General features: G+C 36.4%; 1 protein-coding gene across 2 annotated transcripts in view; it reads right to left on the reverse strand.

Annotated features, from left to right (window-relative positions):
• Positions 1-2,289: 2,289 nt before the first annotated feature.
• VPS26C (VPS26 endosomal protein sorting factor C) overlaps positions 2,290-17,085 on the reverse strand; it is a 42,929-nt gene continuing 28,133 nt past the window's right edge. For both annotated transcript variants that reach the window (XM_043996776.1, XM_043996777.1), the window contains 4 exons: positions 16,708-16,782; positions 13,868-14,018; positions 6,209-6,361; positions 2,290-3,803 (listed from right to left, as the gene is read on the reverse strand). In XM_043996776.1, coding sequence (XP_043852711.1) covers positions 3,721-3,803; positions 6,209-6,361; positions 13,868-14,018; positions 16,708-16,782 — 462 coding nt within the window. In that variant the 3' untranslated portion in view covers positions 2,290-3,720. The remainder of the gene's footprint in view (positions 3,804-6,208; positions 6,362-13,867; positions 14,019-16,707; positions 16,783-17,085) is intronic.

Raw genomic sequence — 17,085 nt, forward strand, 5'->3', positions numbered from 1 at the left:
TTTCCCTAAATGATCATTTGTGTTGAGATCAGACTCTGTGCACTTCTGGAAATAGTAAGGTCTTCTTTAGTAAAATCATATTTATCATCTGACATCTGGGTAATGAGCATTGTTCTTCAAGGACCTAAGGAGTTGATCCTGCCAATGTACTGCACCAGTATGGTCTCATTATCGCTCTCCTAGTCTGAGGCCAAAAGGCTTCTGAGCTCTATTTTGGGGTCACAGTAACACAGCTTCAGGCTCCACATGTCTTTGAATAGACTCTCTGGTGTGGGTTCCCTTCTCTCTGTTCTCTGTGTATAGCTTCAGGCTCTAGGTTTACCTGGCTTGCCCCTGATCCTTCAGCCAGGAGAGAGCTGCACTCCCAGACCATTTTCCTTACCCTGTGTTGACAAGCTTCTGCATTTTTGTGGCAACCTGGGCTGGCAAAATTTTACTTATCATGGTGTCTTCTCATATTTTATAATTTTTCAATCTAGTACTTTTTTAAAAAAAAAACCTTGCTCTAATAGTTGTAAGAACTTGGCTGTTGTTCTTCCACTCACTCTACACCTTGAAGACAGCATTCTGTGTTCTTGTTTTTTAAGCTGGGCCTAGTTCCCTGCTTTGTTGGCTGGAGTTCTGCCCAGTAGAGTATGAAGCCTTGCTCTTGTAGGGGCCAAATTTTAATTGGGGAGTGTTAGTTAGGTGGCTCGCTGCAATATTGGGGCAAGGAAGGAGATTAACAGCCTCTTTCAAAAACAGAACAAGGTTCATTAACAAGAACAAACTTAAAAACACAAGTAAGATTAGTAGAATTAAGGGAAAGGAAAAAAAGGAATGGGGGAATGAAAATAATATGACCTGAATCACACCACCACCCAGGGCTCAACAGAATATATGACTGTGTCCCATCTCTTCCCAGCTCCAAAGCCAGAATGGCAAATCTCCTCCCTTCTCCTTACCAACAACCCCCTCTCTCACAGGAAACAAGGCAGTCACACATACAGCCCGAAGCTAATTGGCTGGCAGCCTTAATTGACAGAATTAACAGATGGTTGTAGAATGGCCACCTCCCAGCTTCCCCATGCTGAAGGTCACCTGACTGCCCTCACCCTGCTTCCCATCATTATAATTTGGCCAGGCCCATATAGGCGTCAGCATGAGGTGGGTGGAACACTGTACCAGCGGTGCTTGAGCCTCGGGCTAGGGGCCTGGGGCTTCTAAATCACAATTAATTCTTTACACTCTGTTGCCTGTACCTCATGTTACCAGGCAGGGCTAAAATACTGTTGACATCTGATTTGCTTGGTCTACATTCATTCTGAGCACTCAGGCTCCAAAAGTCCATTTACTAGAGGTCAGGCTAAATTCAGATCCCTGGGTGGATTCATACTCAGATCACTCACTAGGAGTCTTCAAATCCATCTACCAGAGCTTCAGCTAACTTCCATTCCCCTCGGCACAACCTGTAGGCTTTTGGCTATAGAGGAGTTAACTGATATTGGCTCTTATTCCTGATCACTATTCTATCTGGTATCCTTTTTTTGCTGGGGTGTATTTGGGATGGTTGGGCTCCTCTATATTAGAATTACCAACATATGTTAAAATGTATACTATGAACATGACCTCCATTTGCTATTCAAATTTCATCCAAACTTTATAGAAATAGACTAAATTTTAAAAAAGAAATAGACTAAATAATTGATTTCCCCACTTTGTTTAATGGCCTTGTGTTTAAATACACACACACACACACACACACACACACACACACACTATTGAAGGGGAAAATCGTTGTGGAGAAGGGGACCACTTTCCTTATTAAAACCAGCAACATCTGCCGCCAACAGGCAGATGGGGATATGAACCCAGAAATGGCAGCACTTTTACCACCTCCTAAGGCTGTTTCCAGGAAAAATTCTCAGCCATTATCTGGGGGTGGCTCCTGGGGAAAAGGGACCAGCTATCCCCACCAACTGCCAACCAGCTCCTATTCCCAGGGCAGGAAAGACAGCTTAGTTGAAGCAGTAAGGCACCCTGAGAAAAGACAAGAGGCAGTATGTGCCAGGTCAAACCACCACCACCAAGACCACCATTTCCCCTCAGTTCCTGATACAACCTAGCCCAGGACCCTAAACCCAAGAACCCTGGGAACAGCAATTCTTTCAGTCCAGTGTCTGCAGTCATCCTGGGAAGCAATCTCTGGGAAGATGCAGCCTGATAACTGCTCCTGAAAGTGTTCTTGCCATAGCTATTGAAGACCAAGAAAGGAAAGTTCTTCCTACCAAAGACTTTGGCACTGTCAAATGGATTGAAATTAGAAATTGTTATGATTTTATTAGTGGAAATGACATTAAAGAAAAAGGCATGACCATCTGCTTTGCCACTGCACTTGAAGGATTGACTTTTCCATCTGACTTGTAGCTGAAACCTTCCATATGTGTTGTCTCTTCCATTAAAAGGTGAGCTCTTGGAGAGCAGGGACCATCTTGCTTTTGTATTTGTATCCACAGCACTTGGCCACAGTGCTCTGCAGAGTACATTTTTTTTTTTTGGACCATATGAAGGGCAGTGTGGCCAAAGATCTTTGACAAAGTCATTGAAAAAGTTAACAAAAGTATCAACATATATTTACAACTTCCCATAGCACCTGATAAATAGTTCATTTATTATATTTGGCCAATATACCACTTTGCCTCTAAATATATCTTTTTAAGGGTTAAAAAAGGAGGAGGTCTGAATGTGTAATATTATCTTTGTAGGACTCCTGATGTGGAATCTGTTTTAATCAATGGAGATTAGCTGATGACTAGCTAATGTATAATTTCAGAGGGTAGTCTGGGACCTTGAGAGGTGAGGTGACTTGCTGGGGGTCCCAGAGGCAAGTTAGTCTGTATCACAGCCAAGATCTGGATGCAATGACCACCTTCTGTCTACTCTGAGATGCCTTTATTAAGCACTTTGAATTAATAATTAATTATAGTTCTAGTTAATTGGAAATATATTCTGAGCTACAAACTCTCTGTCCCAGAGTTATAGCAGTCTTTGGTGGCAATTCTGGGAAATCTTTAGAACAGGAACAGGAGCTCCAGGTGACAACGATTTGCATCTTCTCTGCAATTTATAAACATAGAAAGTTGCTTAGAGCCTAACTTCTTAAACTGTGGGTCATGACCACATATGGGGTCATGCAACTAATGTAGGGGTTGCAAAAAATTTGGCAACAATAAAAGTATACCTATTTTACATACCTATATACCTGGGGTCACGTAAAAATTTCTCAGGCAAAAAGGGGCCATGAGTGGAAAAAATTTAAGAAGTCCCGGCTTAGAGCGCTGAGAGATCTTAACAATGTCTTTTTTTTAACCTTAATTTTGACCACTTAACATCATTGTTACAAAACTCTTCATTTTAAAGCTTAGAGAAGAAAAGTTAGGTCTAAGTACAAATACATTTTTTCTGCTAAGCAATCTTATTAACACAAGAAAATCCTTGAATATCAAAGAAAATATATCCTTTAACCCAGTGACTAAAAAAAGCCATATGTTCTAGAAATAGCAGCCAAAAGGAAAATAGTACATAATTACAATTACAACTGCTGAGGCATTAAGTTCATTCTGATCAGAATAATAAAGAAAAACAAGTGTATAGCTGAAACTTTTACTCCAAGTAAAAGTCTATCAATTCTTTGAAATTTCCCTTGATCTCTTCATTTCCCCAAACTTTTATCTTCCTTTTTTAAATTCTGCAGAGTTTCAGTGGGAAATTCTCTGTGATGAGGTGATCATCCTGAAGCAGGACCACAATATTAACTTCAAATTCTATAAAAAAGAAAATTTAAAGACTTGTATATTTACTGTCATTCTTTTATGAAAACAAATATAAAAATCTTTGTCAGAATCAGCTGGTTCTTAATAGAAGACCTGACTAATGTGACAGTGTAGTCGTTGTTATTTTCTTGTTTTTGTGTTTAATCTATCATACCCAAGCTTAATCTTTCAGTAAAAACAAAATTCCTATTTTTATTATTCTTTTATAATGACTTCTGGATAAATTTCTATCTCATTTAAGGAGAGACAGTTATTATAACTCAAAAAATATACTCCCTCATCTTTTTACTCTAACAAAAGAAAAAAATTTGTAACATTGGATTCACTTGCATTTTTTTGTTAATTCTGTTTTGTCTTCTGAACATTAATTTGCCATTTCTTTCTGCCCTACTCCCTTTACAACTAGCTTGCAATGGTCTGGGTGGAAATTTGAAACTTCCCATTTACAAATGAGAAAAAGCAATTTCAGTAGCATAACACAATGTAATTTTTCTTCCCTAGAAAATACACTTACATGTAAACAACTTTTATTTAGGCTCTCTTCTTTTTACTTTAAGGAAAAGGAGACCTTACTAGCTCTTTAGATGCTCTAGTTAAAACCTTTCAGATTACAGTGAAATAATATGGTAGAAAATGAACCCATAGTTGCTTCTTACACTGGAAGGAAAAGAAGGGAATTAGAGTCTTAAAAACATAAAAGAAATGTACAATCCAATCCAATATGCTTGAAGGCACTGTAAAATTCTGATCATTTCAATCTTTGAAGCTGGAATTAACCTGATTCTACATTAAGGAATCGTTTTGTGCCTGAAGCAATCAACACTTAATTCAGATACTGATAATACACTCACAGGCTCCCTAATATGGAGTACCCCGAATCTTCTAAAGTCACTCTTCTCTCCCACTAGAGCTAATGCTCCCCATTCTCCTCAGTCTACTTCACCTCTAACCAGACCCCAGATGTACTTCCTTTGTGTTTCAGCAGAAGCAGTGCTGCTTAGGCTAATAAAATCAGTGTTTTTTCCCTAAACATGACATTAAATTTAACCATAATTCTATACTAATCATGTTTCTCTGACCAAAAACCAAACTAAACCAAAGTAAAACTCACCAACCTGAATAAACAGATAATTTTGGGGGTGGGAGGAATTTACAAATTCTACAGCATGAAAACCTCTTATGCATATTTTTTTGCACTGGAAAATATGTAAGAATAAAAGAAATTAAGAAATTGCTTCAAAGCTTTAAATTGTGTTTCAATTTCAAGGAAATACAATTTTGAGTCCATTTTTTGTTGGCACTCAAAACTGAAAACCTACTTTATCATCATCAAACAAAGCTACTGTCATGACTCCATTACATTATGTTCTATTTATACAGCTCTTTTAAAAGTGAAAAGCATGACATAATTAATGATGAGACATTCTGATTAGATATATTTTGACAATGCATATAAAATTATGACCTTAATGAAAACATATTGGATTAGCTACCTCAAAGAATAAACTACTATTAATTGCTCAGTGAAAACAGCAGTAAGAACAATGCAGTAATATTTTCTTGTGACAGATTTAAGTATGCTTTCTACTTAGCATAAGAGGTAGAATTCCAAAGATGAAAGAAATACACCATTCCTTGGAAATTTTCAGTAAGTGTGGTGTGTCAGTTAAAGCCTAAATCTTCAATTATATCTTACTACTACCTCTTTGTCCAATTAAGTTATTAAATGACAGCCAAGTATAAAACATGACATTAAATGGTTAGTAATATAAAGGCAGCAATTCTAGCAACTTGAGGTTATGAATATATTAGTACTAAAGTTTGATAATTTTCTTGCACATGTAAGTTTTTTTTTTTTTTGGTGAGGCAATTGGGGTTAAGTGACTTGCCCAGGGTCACATAGCCAGTAAGTGTCAAGTGTCTGAGGCCAGATTTGAACTCAGGTCCTCCTGATTCCAGGGCCAGGGCTCTATCCACTGCGCCACCTAGGTGCCCCACACGTGTAAGTTATAAGATTTTGGTGAGGATATAGAATTAAAGAGCACAAATGAGGTTTTAATAAAGGGACAACTAAAGTATTGCAGTGATATGTATGAAATATTTGAAAACAAAGAACAACCTTCAGAATTTTGGGTAGATCCTCTCTGGAGGATTTATGGCAGGATATAGAAAATAGCAGCCAAAGAAGGCCCAGATAAATGTGATTTACATTTATGCAAACAATGACAATGAGATCATGGATCCATTGAAGAAAGAGTGACATAGATTATTAAAAGGTAAGAAGCTGCTGATAATAATAATTTGATATATCTATTGTGTATACATATGATCACAATAACCCTATTTTCTTTTTAAAAACATTCATACAAGCTTTGAAATTTTAGATACAAACTTACCAACTTTGAAATTGGTAGTTTCAAGGGTAGGGCAAGTGAAAAGTCTGGGAAATATCATATATATGGGAACAGACAGACTCCTGCAAACATCACCATCAGCAATTTGAATATTTTGAATTTCTGTAGCATCTCTGGCATATCCTTCTGCACAACCTTGAGAAAGGGGAAAATAATTTAACAAAAATAAAACTAGAAAGAAGAAATTGAACCTTTTAAGCAGTATGAAATCTTTAAATAAAATCCCATTTTTTCCTCTAATTTGTTTAACAAAATTCATGAAATGTAAATTTAAAACAGATAAAACAGATAAAACACCCCACCAAACCAAAGTTCTTCTGGATCAAAGGGTATGCACAATTAGTTTGTCCCATAGGTATAGCTCCAAAATGTTCTTCAGACTGGTTGGATCAGTTCAAAACTGCACCAATAGGGGCAGCTAGATGGCAGCTAGTGGATAGAGCACTGGCCCTGGAGTCAGGAGGACCTGAGTTCAAAACCGCCCTCAGACACTTAACACTTACTAGCTGTGTGACCCTGGGCAAGTCACTTAAGCCCAATTGCCTCACTAAAAAAAACAAAAAACAAAAAAACAAACAAAAAAACCTGCACCAATAGTATTGCTCAGTACAGCAGTGTCTCAACTTTCCCACATCCTCTCCAAAATTTATCATTTTCCTTTTTTGTCATATTAGTCAATTTAATAGGTATGAAGTGGTACCTCAGAGTTGTTTTAATTTGTATTTCTCTGATCAGTAGTGATTTAGGGAATTTTTTCATATGACTATAGCTAGCTTTGATTTTTTCATATGAAAAGTGGCTGTTTATATCCTTTGACTACTTATCAACTGAGGAATGGCTTGTAGTCTTATAAATTTGACTCAGTTCTCTATTTGAGAAGTGAGGCATTTATACTTGCTGTAAAGATTGTTTCCCAAGCTTTCTGCTTTCTTTCTAATCTTGATTGCATTGTTTGTGCAAACTTTTTAATTTAATATAATCAAAATTATCCATTTTATATTTTGTAATTCTTTCTTTTGTTTGGTCATAAATTCTTCCCTTCTCCATAGATCTGACAAGTAAACTATTCCTTGTTCTCTTAATTTGCTTATGCCTATCACCCTTTATGTCTAAATCATGTACCCATTTTGACCTTATTTTGATATATAGTGTAAGATGTTGGTTTACACCTAGTTGCTGCCATATTGTTTTTCAGTTTTCCCAGCAATTTTTGTCAGCTAATGAGCTCTTATCCCAGAAGCTAGTGATTTGGATTTATCAAACTTTAGGTCACTATGATCATTTACCACTGTGTCTTGTGTAGCTAATGTATTCCACTGATATACCACTCTATTTCTGTTTTTTCTTTTCTTTTTTTTTTTTTTAGTGAGGCAATTGGGGTTAAGTGACTTGCCCAGGGTCACACAGCTAGTAAGTGTTAAGTGTCCTGACTCCAGGGCTGGTGTTCTATGCACTGCGCCACCTAGCTGCCCCCCACTCTATTTCTTAGTCAGTACCAGATGGTTTTAATGATTTTATTTTATAATATAGTTTTGAGATCTGGTAGAACCCTCAGGCCACCTTCCTTTGTATTTTCTTCATTAATTCCTTTGACATTCTTGATCTTTTGTTCTTCTAGATTATTTTTTCTAGCTCTGTAAAACATTTTTTTGGCAGTTTGATTGGTGTGGCACTAAATAAATAAATTAATTTAAGCAGAATTGTCATTTTTATTATATTGGCTCAATCTAAGCATGAGTAACTGATATTTTTCCAATTGTTTAGATCTGATTTTATTTGTATGAAAAGTGTTCTGTAATTGTGTTCATATAGTATCTAGGTTTGTCTTGGCAGGTAGACTCCCAAGTCTTTCATATTTTCTACAGTTATTTTAAATGAAATTTCTTGCCACTGGGCTTTGTTGAAAATATATAGAAATGCTGATGATTTATGTAGGTTTATTTTATATCCTAAAACTTTTCTAAAATTGTTATTTCTTTTTCTTTTCTTTTTTTTTTTTTGTGAGGCAATTGGGGTTAAGTGACTTGCCCAGGGTCACACAGCTAGTAAGTGTTAAGTGTCTGAGGCCAGATTTGAACTCAGGTCCTCCTGAATCCAGGGCCAGTGCTCTATCCACTGCACCACCTAGCTGTCCCTAAAATTGTTATTTCAAGTAGTTTTTTATTTGAATCGCTAAGCATACCATCATATCACCTGCAGAGAGTGATCATTTTGTTTCTTCTTTGCCTTCAATTTGTTTTTCTTCTCTTATTGCTATAACTAACATTTTTAGTACAATATTGAATAATAGTAGTGATAATGGACATCCTTGCTTCACCCTTCAACTTAATGGGAAGGTTTTTTGCTTATCCTTTTCACAAATAAGGCTTGCTGATAGTTTTAGATAGACATTACTTATCATTTTAAGGAAATCTCCATTGATTCCTGTGCTCTCTAATGTTTCTTAAGAGGAATGGGTGCTGTACTTTGTGAAAAACTTTTGTCTGCACATATTGAGATAATCATATGATTGCTATTAGTTTTACTTGATATGGTCAATTATCTTGATAGTATTCCTAATTAACTGAACCAGCTCTGCATTCCTAGTATAAATCCCACCTGGGTCATAGTGTATTATCCTGGTGATGAGTTGCAGTACTCTCCTTGATGGTATTTTATCTAAAATTTTTGCACGAGTATTCATTAGGGAAATTGATATATAGTTTTCTTTTTCTGTTTTAGCTCTTCCTGGTTGTAAAAGGAATTTGGTAGAACTCCACCTATTTTTCAAAATTATAAATATAGTATTGGAATTACTTGTTCTTTAAATGTTTGGTAGAATTCACTTGTGAATCCATCTGACCTTGGGGATTTTTTCTTAGGAAGTTCATTGATGGCTTTTTCAATTTCTTTTTCTAAAATGGAGTTATTTAAGTATTTTATATCCTTTTCTGTTAATCTGGGCAATTTACATTTTTGTAAATATTCAACTTTGCTTAGATTGTCAGATTTATTGGCATACAATTGGGTAAAATATTTCCTAATAATTACTTTAATTTCCTCTTTATTGGTTGTGAATTCACTCTTTTAATTTTTGATACCGGAAAGCTGGTTTTCGTCTTTCTTTTTTTAATCAAATTAGCCAATCATTTATCTATCTTATTAGGTTTCTCCCTGCCCCCATCCCCAAAGCTCCTAGTTTTATTTATTAGCTTAATAGTTTTCTTAATTTCAATTTTGTTAATCTCACCTTTGGTTTTCAGGATTTCTTATTTAGCATTTAATTGGGGATTTAAAATTTGTTCTTTTTTTAGTTTCATACCCAATTGATTGATTTTTTCTTCATTTTACTGAAGTAAGAATTTAGAGAAATAAAATTTCCCCTAAGTACTGCCTTGGCTATATTCCATAAATTTTGGTATGTTGTTCCATTGTCATTCTCTTTAATGAAATTATTGATTGTTTCTATGATTTGCTCTTTGACCCACTTATTTTTTAGGATTAGATTTAGTTTCCAATTAATTTTTAATCTGTCTTTCCACTGCCCTTTGTTGAATGTAATTTTTATTCCATTATGATCCAAAAAGAATGCACTTAATATTTCTGCCTTTCTACGTTTGATTTTAAGGTTTTTATCCCCTAATACATGGTCAATTTTTGTGTAGGTGTCATTTATTTTTGAGAAAAAGATACATTATTTTCTATCCCCATTCAAATTTCTCCTGATGTCTGCCATATCTAGCTTTTATAAAATTCCATTCATCTCATTAACTTCTTTCTTGTTTATTTTGTGGTTAGTTCTGAAAGGGGAAAGTTGAGAACCCCCAAAAGTATGGTTTGACTGTCTATTTCTTCCTGTAACTCACTTAACTTCTATAAGAATTTAGATACTATATCACTTGGGGCATATATGTTTAGTGTTAATATTACTTCATTGTCTACAGTACCTTTTAGCAAGATGTAGTTTCTTTCCTTATCTCTTAATTAAGTCTATTTTTGCTTTTGATTTGTCTGACATCATGATTGCTATCCCTGCTTTAAAAAAAAAAAAAGTCAGCTGAAGCATAATGGAGTCTGTTCCAACCCCTTACCTTTACTCCGTGTTTCTTTGCTTCAAGTGTGTTTCTTATAAACCTGTTGTAGGATTTTAGCTTTTAATCCACTTTGCTATCTACTTCCTTTTTCTGAGAGAATTCATTCCACTCACATTGTTAAGATTACTGTGTACTTCTCTCCATTCTATTTTTCCTCCCATTTATCCTTCCCTCTCTCCTTTTACCCTTTCCCTGTTCAACACAGTTTTGCTTCACCACCACCTCCAAACTGCCCTTCCTTCTGTTAGTGCCTATGCTTAATCCCACCTCCTTCTCTGTAGGGTAAGATAGATTTCTATACCCAACTGATTCTGTTATTCCCTCTTTGAGCCAATTACAATAAGAGTAAGGTTCAAATGAGACCCTCTCTCTACCCTCCCCCCACTATCTTCCCCTAATGTAACAGGTCTTTCACACCTCTTCATGAGAGATAATTTACTACCTCGACTACCTCTTCCTTCTTTCTGCTCCACTTTAATTTATTACCCCTTTAATTACTATTATTTGGTTATCCCTTTTATGATGATGATATCATCCCCTCAAAAATCACCTTATATCTACATTCTTTATGTATACTTCTAACTGCACTAATAGTGATATAATTCTTAAGAATTATAAGTATCATCTTACCATGTAAGGGATGTAAACAGTTTAGCCTTATTGAAATCCTTATGTTTTCTCATTTCTTTTTACCTTTTTATTGAGTCTCGAAAATTGAAAATCAGTTTGTTTTGGTGTTGTTTTTGAGCTTTGGTCTTTTCATTAGGAAAGCTTAAAAGCCTTCTATTTCATTGAATGACCATTTTTTCCCCTGAAGGATTATGCTCAATTTTGCTGGGTAGGTGATTCTTGGTTATAATCCTACCTTTTTGATGTTCTGGAATATCATATTCCACACCTTCTGATCCTTTAATGTTGAAGCTACTAAATTCTGTGTAATTCTGACTGTGCCCCCAAGCTATGTGAATTGGCTGCTAGCAATTCACATTTTCTCCTTGACCTGAAGGGTTCAGAAATTTGGCTATAGACTTCTTGGGAGTTTTCATTTGAGGATCTCTCAGGTGGGGATCAGTGGATTCTTTCAATGTCTATTTTACCCTGATTCTAGGTTATCAGGGTAGTTGTCTTTGATGATTTCTTGAAGTATTACATCCAGGTCCTTTTTTGGAGTATGGCTTTCAGGTAGTCCAATAATTTTAAAATTATCTCTCCTGGGTTTATTTTCCAGGTGAGTTATTTTTCCAATGAGAAATTAAACATTTTCTTCCATTTTTTCATTAAAAATTTTTTTTTGATTGATTTGTGATGTCTCATGAAATCATTAGCTTCCACTTCTTCAATTCTAGTTTTTGTTTGTTTTGTTTTGTGTTTTTTTGCAGGGCAATGAGGGTTAAGTGACTTGCCCAAGGTCACACAGCTAGTAAGTGTCAAGTGTCTGAAGCCAGATTAGAACTCAGGTCCTCCTGAATCCAGGGCCAGTGCTTTATCCACGGTGCCACCTAGCTGACCCCCAATTCTACTTTTTAAGGAGTCACTTTCTTCAGTTAGCTTTTTTGCCTCCTTTTCCATTTGGTCAATTCTACTTTTTAGGGAGTCATCTTCTTCAGTAAATTTTTGTATATCTTTTTCCATTTTTGTGCTTTTCTTTTTATTAAGCTATTGACTTTTTTTCATGATTCTTGTGCATCACTTATTTCTTTTCTCATTTTTTCTTCTACCTCTCTTATTTGATTTTTAAACTGTTTTTTTTTTTGAGGTCTTCCAGTTCTTTTGGAGCCTGAGACCAATTTACATTTTTCTTTAAAGATCTGCAAGTAGGTGTTTTAACACTGTTGTCCTCTTCTGAGTTTGTGTCTTGATCTTCCCTGTCAGTATAATAATTTTCTATGGTCAGGTTCTATTTTTAGTTTTTTGCTCATCTTTTCCACCCTATTTTATTACTTTTAAAATTAAGCTCTTAACTCTTCTTAGCAATACAATGGTCCAAGATAATTCCAACGGGCTAATGACAAAATGTTCTCCACATTCAGAAAAAAGAACTGTGGCATCTAGAAGCAGATTGAATCATACTGTTTCTACTTTTTTTGGTTTTGTTTTTTCTTTTTTGAGGTTTTTCCCTTTTGTTCTGATTCTTCTTTCACAACATGACCAATGCAGAAATATGTTTAATGTGATTGTACATATATAACCTATATCAGATTACTTTGCAGGGGAGGGAAGGGGGGAAGGGAGAAAAATTTGGAACTAGGAATCTTATAAAAACAAATGTTGAAAACGATCTCTACATGTAACTAGAAAATAATAAAATGCTTTTATGATAAAAAAAAACAACAACATTAAGTTAAGCTCTGCTTCTAGGGTGGAAGGGGCATTGTCCTAAGCTTCTTGTGCTGGGGTTGCAGGAGTCTGGTGGCTTGCCTGATGCTGCTCTGAGGCCTGTAGGGAAGCCTGGTGCTCTGCTGGGGCTGTGGGGGAAGGGAAGGGGCAGCAGGAAGCGGGGAGGGGGGATGGTATTAAATGTACCCAAATCCTCCCATTTCTGCAAAAAACAAAGTGAGATGCCTTCTTTTATCTCCTCTTTGCTGCCAAGCTTGGTCACTGGAATTTCACATCATTCAGTTTTGATTGTTTTCATTATTTCCACTTTCATTGTTATAGCCATTGTGTTCATTATTTTCCTGTATGCTTACTTCACTTTGTATCAATTCATATAAATTCTCTTCCAGTGCTTCCTGGTATACATCACATTCATAATTTTTTTTTTTCTTTTGGTGAGGCAATTGGGGTTAAGTGACTTGCCTAGGGTCACACAGCTAGTAAGTATTAAGTGTCTGAGGCCGGATTTAAACTCAGGTCCTCCTGAATCCAGGGCCGGTGCTCTATCTATTGTGCCACCTAGCTGCCCCCATTCATAATTTTTTTAATAGCATAATGATATTCCATTCTAGACACATCACAATTTGTTTAGCTATTTCCCAAATGAAGGGCACCTACTCTGTTTCCCATTCTTTGCTGCTACAAATATTTTGATGTACAAAGGGCCTTTCTTTTTATCACTGACTTCTCTGGAGAAAATCCTTAGCACTGGTATTGCTGTATCAAAGGGTGTAAACATTTCAGTCAGTTTCTTAGCACAATTCCTAACTATTTTTCAGAATGGTTGGACTAATTCAGAACCCCATTAATAGATTTATCCTTTCACTTTTTACATGTAAGAAAATAATGGGCTTTGCCAATGCCCAAAAGCCCCAGGTTGACTGGATTGACTGACTTCGCTGATTAACATACTTAAAGTTAATTCAATTGAAACCACACCTGCCTGGCCTTCAAGTCTAGTGAACCAATGGATTTGGGTGATGCTAGCCAATTAGCTTGAAGCAGGGGGGAAGGACTTCCTCTCCTCGGGATGTGGAAGAAGGATCCTGGGGCAGTTTGTTGCTCGAACAGGCTGGTGGTGGAGGACTTGAGAACTCTAGGCTAGATAGGTTTTTTCCTTGGTTTATTAACTTTTAAATATAAAAGACTATCTAACAAGAAGGAGCACTCAAATAAGAATGTAGACACTTACCACAAGTTTCCACTCGTACCAACTGCAACTCTATGTTTTTAATGGCAGCTTCTGAGTACTCAACCACCAGCTCCCCTGTTAGTGGCTGTGTAATAATACAGTTGGTTGAATTGAGATGTCCTCTGATTAGAAATTTGGGGAGGGAAGCTCTCTAAGGGAAAATGAAAATAAATAAAAAATGGAGGAAATATAATAAGAAATTCTTTATCTGATATAATCTTTAAAAGGAACCTGAAGATCTTCTGGCCAATGTGGCTGCTTATATAGAAGCATAATGCCCACCTCCCACATTCTTCTTTGCTTTGCAACAGACAGAATGATCAAGAAATACAAAGAGAAACCCCACAGAACCTATAATACCCCAGAACTGCATAAAAATTAGCTAGAGGCCCACAAACAATAGAAAAAGGGGCTACTTAATGAAACAAATACCAACAAAAAAACCCCCTAGCTAATAAATTGATCATGCTTGGATCTTTGCCGCCACAGTCTACTTTTATTTCCATTGTGACAGTACGGTAGCTTATATTGATTTTAGTGAATGAATGGATTGTGGTTGGATTTTGCTTTTGGAACTATTCAATCAAGTATGATTAATTTCTCTTTTTTTGGTGGGTCAATGAGGGTTAAGTGGCTTGCTCAGGGTCACATAGCTAGTTAGTGTCAAGTGTCTGAGGTCAGATTTGAACTCAGTTCCTCCCGAATCTAGGGTCAGTGCTTTATCCAATGCGCCACCTAGCTGCCTCCAAAGATGACTAAGTCTTAACAAAATAGTATTAAAAATCAATTTTCAACTTCACAGTTTGTAATATCAAACAATTATTAAAAACTGCTGTTATAGAGAAATGGAATTACTTTTTTCTTACACCTTGATATGGCACACAGGAAGACATTTCAGTTAGACAAATTCATAATATGTAATTAAAAGAACACTCATTTGCCAAGACGGCAGAGGAAAGGCAGTGACTTGCCTGAAATCTCCCCAAGCCCTGCCCAAATACCTTCAAATAATGCGATAAGACAATTCCTGGAGCAGCAGAACCCACAAAAACAGAGCGTGAAATAATTTTCTAGCCAAAGACAACTTAGAAGGTCAGCAGGAAAGGTCTGTTGTACCAGGATGAGAGTGGAGCACAGCCCAGTGCAAGCTGGACCAGCACAGACCCAGCCCTAGCCCTAGCAAACCAGGAGCAGGCCTTGGGAGCCTCTGAATCAGCAACAAAATCCCAGAGCTCCCAGGTTAAGGAGAAAATATTTCAAGCAGCCAGAAAGACGCAATTCAAGTATTGTGGAGCCACAGTCAGGATAACACAAGATTTAGCAGCTTCTACATTAAAGGATCAGAGGGCTTGGAATATGATATTCTGGAGGGCAAAGGAATTGGGATTACAACTAAGAATCACCTACCCAGCAAAGCTGAATATAATCCTGCAGGGGAAAAATGGGAACTCAATGAATAGAGGACTTTAATTCTTAAACATAAAAAGGCAAAACAGGAAAAAGAAATCATAAGGGATATTAAAAGGTTAAACTGTTTACATTCCTACATGGAAAGATGACACTTGTAACTCATAACAACTTTCTCATTAAGAAGGCACCTGGGTAGAGTATATTTAAACAGAGGGCACAGGTGTGAATTGAATATGAAGGGATGATATCTTTAAAAAAATAAAATTAAGGGGTGAGAGGGGAATGCACTGAGAGAAAGGGAAAGGGAGAGGTGGAACAGGGTGAAGTATCTCACATAAAGGAAGCAAGAAAAAACTTATACAGTGGAGGGGAAGATGGGAGAGGTCCTGAGGAATGAGTGAACATTACTCTCTTCAGAACTGCCTCAAAGAGGGAATAATATACACACTCAATTGGGTGTAGAAATCTATAGGGAAGTAGATGGGGAAGTGGATAAGAGGGTGTGTGTGATAAAAGGGAGGGCAGATTGCAGGAGGGAGCAGTCAGAAGCAAAACACGTTTGAGGAGATAGAGAATAAATTAAATGTCATGGGGAGGGAATAGGATGGAGGGAAATTCAGTTAGTAATAGTAACTGTGAAAAAAATTTTGAAGCAGTTTGTCTGATAAAGGCCTCATTTCTCAAACACATAGAGAACTGAGTCAAATTTGTTAAAATAAGAGCCATTTGGGGGCAGCTAGGTGGCGCAGTGGATAAAGCACCGGCCCTGGATTCAGGAGTACAAGTTCAAATCCAGTCTCAGATACTTGACACTTACTAGCTGTGTGGTCCTGGGCAAGTCACTTAACCCTCATTGCCCCGCAAAAAAAAAAAAAAAGAGCCATTTCCCAACTGATAAATTAGCAAACGATATGAACAGTTTTCAGATGAAATAATCAAAACTATCTATAGCCACATTAAAAAAAATACTCTACCTCATTACTGATCAGAAAGATGCAAGTCAAAACAATTCTGGGGTACTACTTCATACCTAATGGATTGATAAGAGGACAGCAGAGGAAAATGACAAGTTTTGTAGGGGATATGAGAAAAATGAGACATTAATGAACTGTTGGTGGAGTTGTAAACGGATTCAAGCATTCTGTAGAGCAATTTAGAACTATGGCCAAAGGGCTATAAAACCCTGCATACTCTTTGACCTAGTAATACCACTACCAGGTTGGTATCCAAAAGGAGATAAAAAACAAAAAGTTAAAGGACCTTTATGTACAAAAAATATTTATGGCAGTCCTTTTTTAGTGAAAAGAATTCAAAATTGAGGAGATGCCCATCAACTGGGGAATGGCTGAACAAATTGCGGGATGAGATTATGATGGAACGCTATTGTGCTATAAGAAATGGTGAGTAGGGTGCTCTCAAAAAACACTCACCTCCTTAACATTCTGCAAAGTTTCAGGTGTAATTGTAAAATCCACAGGACTTGGAGTTGATTTACCCTTCTGAGGCTAAAATGGGAAAGTAAAGGCAAATAATATTAGTTTAGAACATAAGGAATTCTGTAAACAATAGTCTTCTTTATATGAAAACAAGGTGAGTAAATAATCTTAACATTATTGTGAATGTATCTATTTTTAATTTATTCCGTAAAGAGTCACCTATTCACAAATCTAAACCTGTTTTTCTTAAGAAATCTCACCTTTACAATTATATTAGTAATGACCGTGCCCAAACTACCAATTAGCTTCCAAATCTGAGCTTGTCCTCAATTGCCTTTTTCATTAGATTATAAACTGCTTGTAGACAAGGGA

Source organism: Dromiciops gliroides, chromosome 3, assembly GCF_019393635.1.
Source record: "Dromiciops gliroides isolate mDroGli1 chromosome 3, mDroGli1.pri, whole genome shotgun sequence".
Lineage (NCBI taxonomy): Eukaryota > Metazoa > Chordata > Mammalia > Microbiotheria > Microbiotheriidae > Dromiciops > Dromiciops gliroides.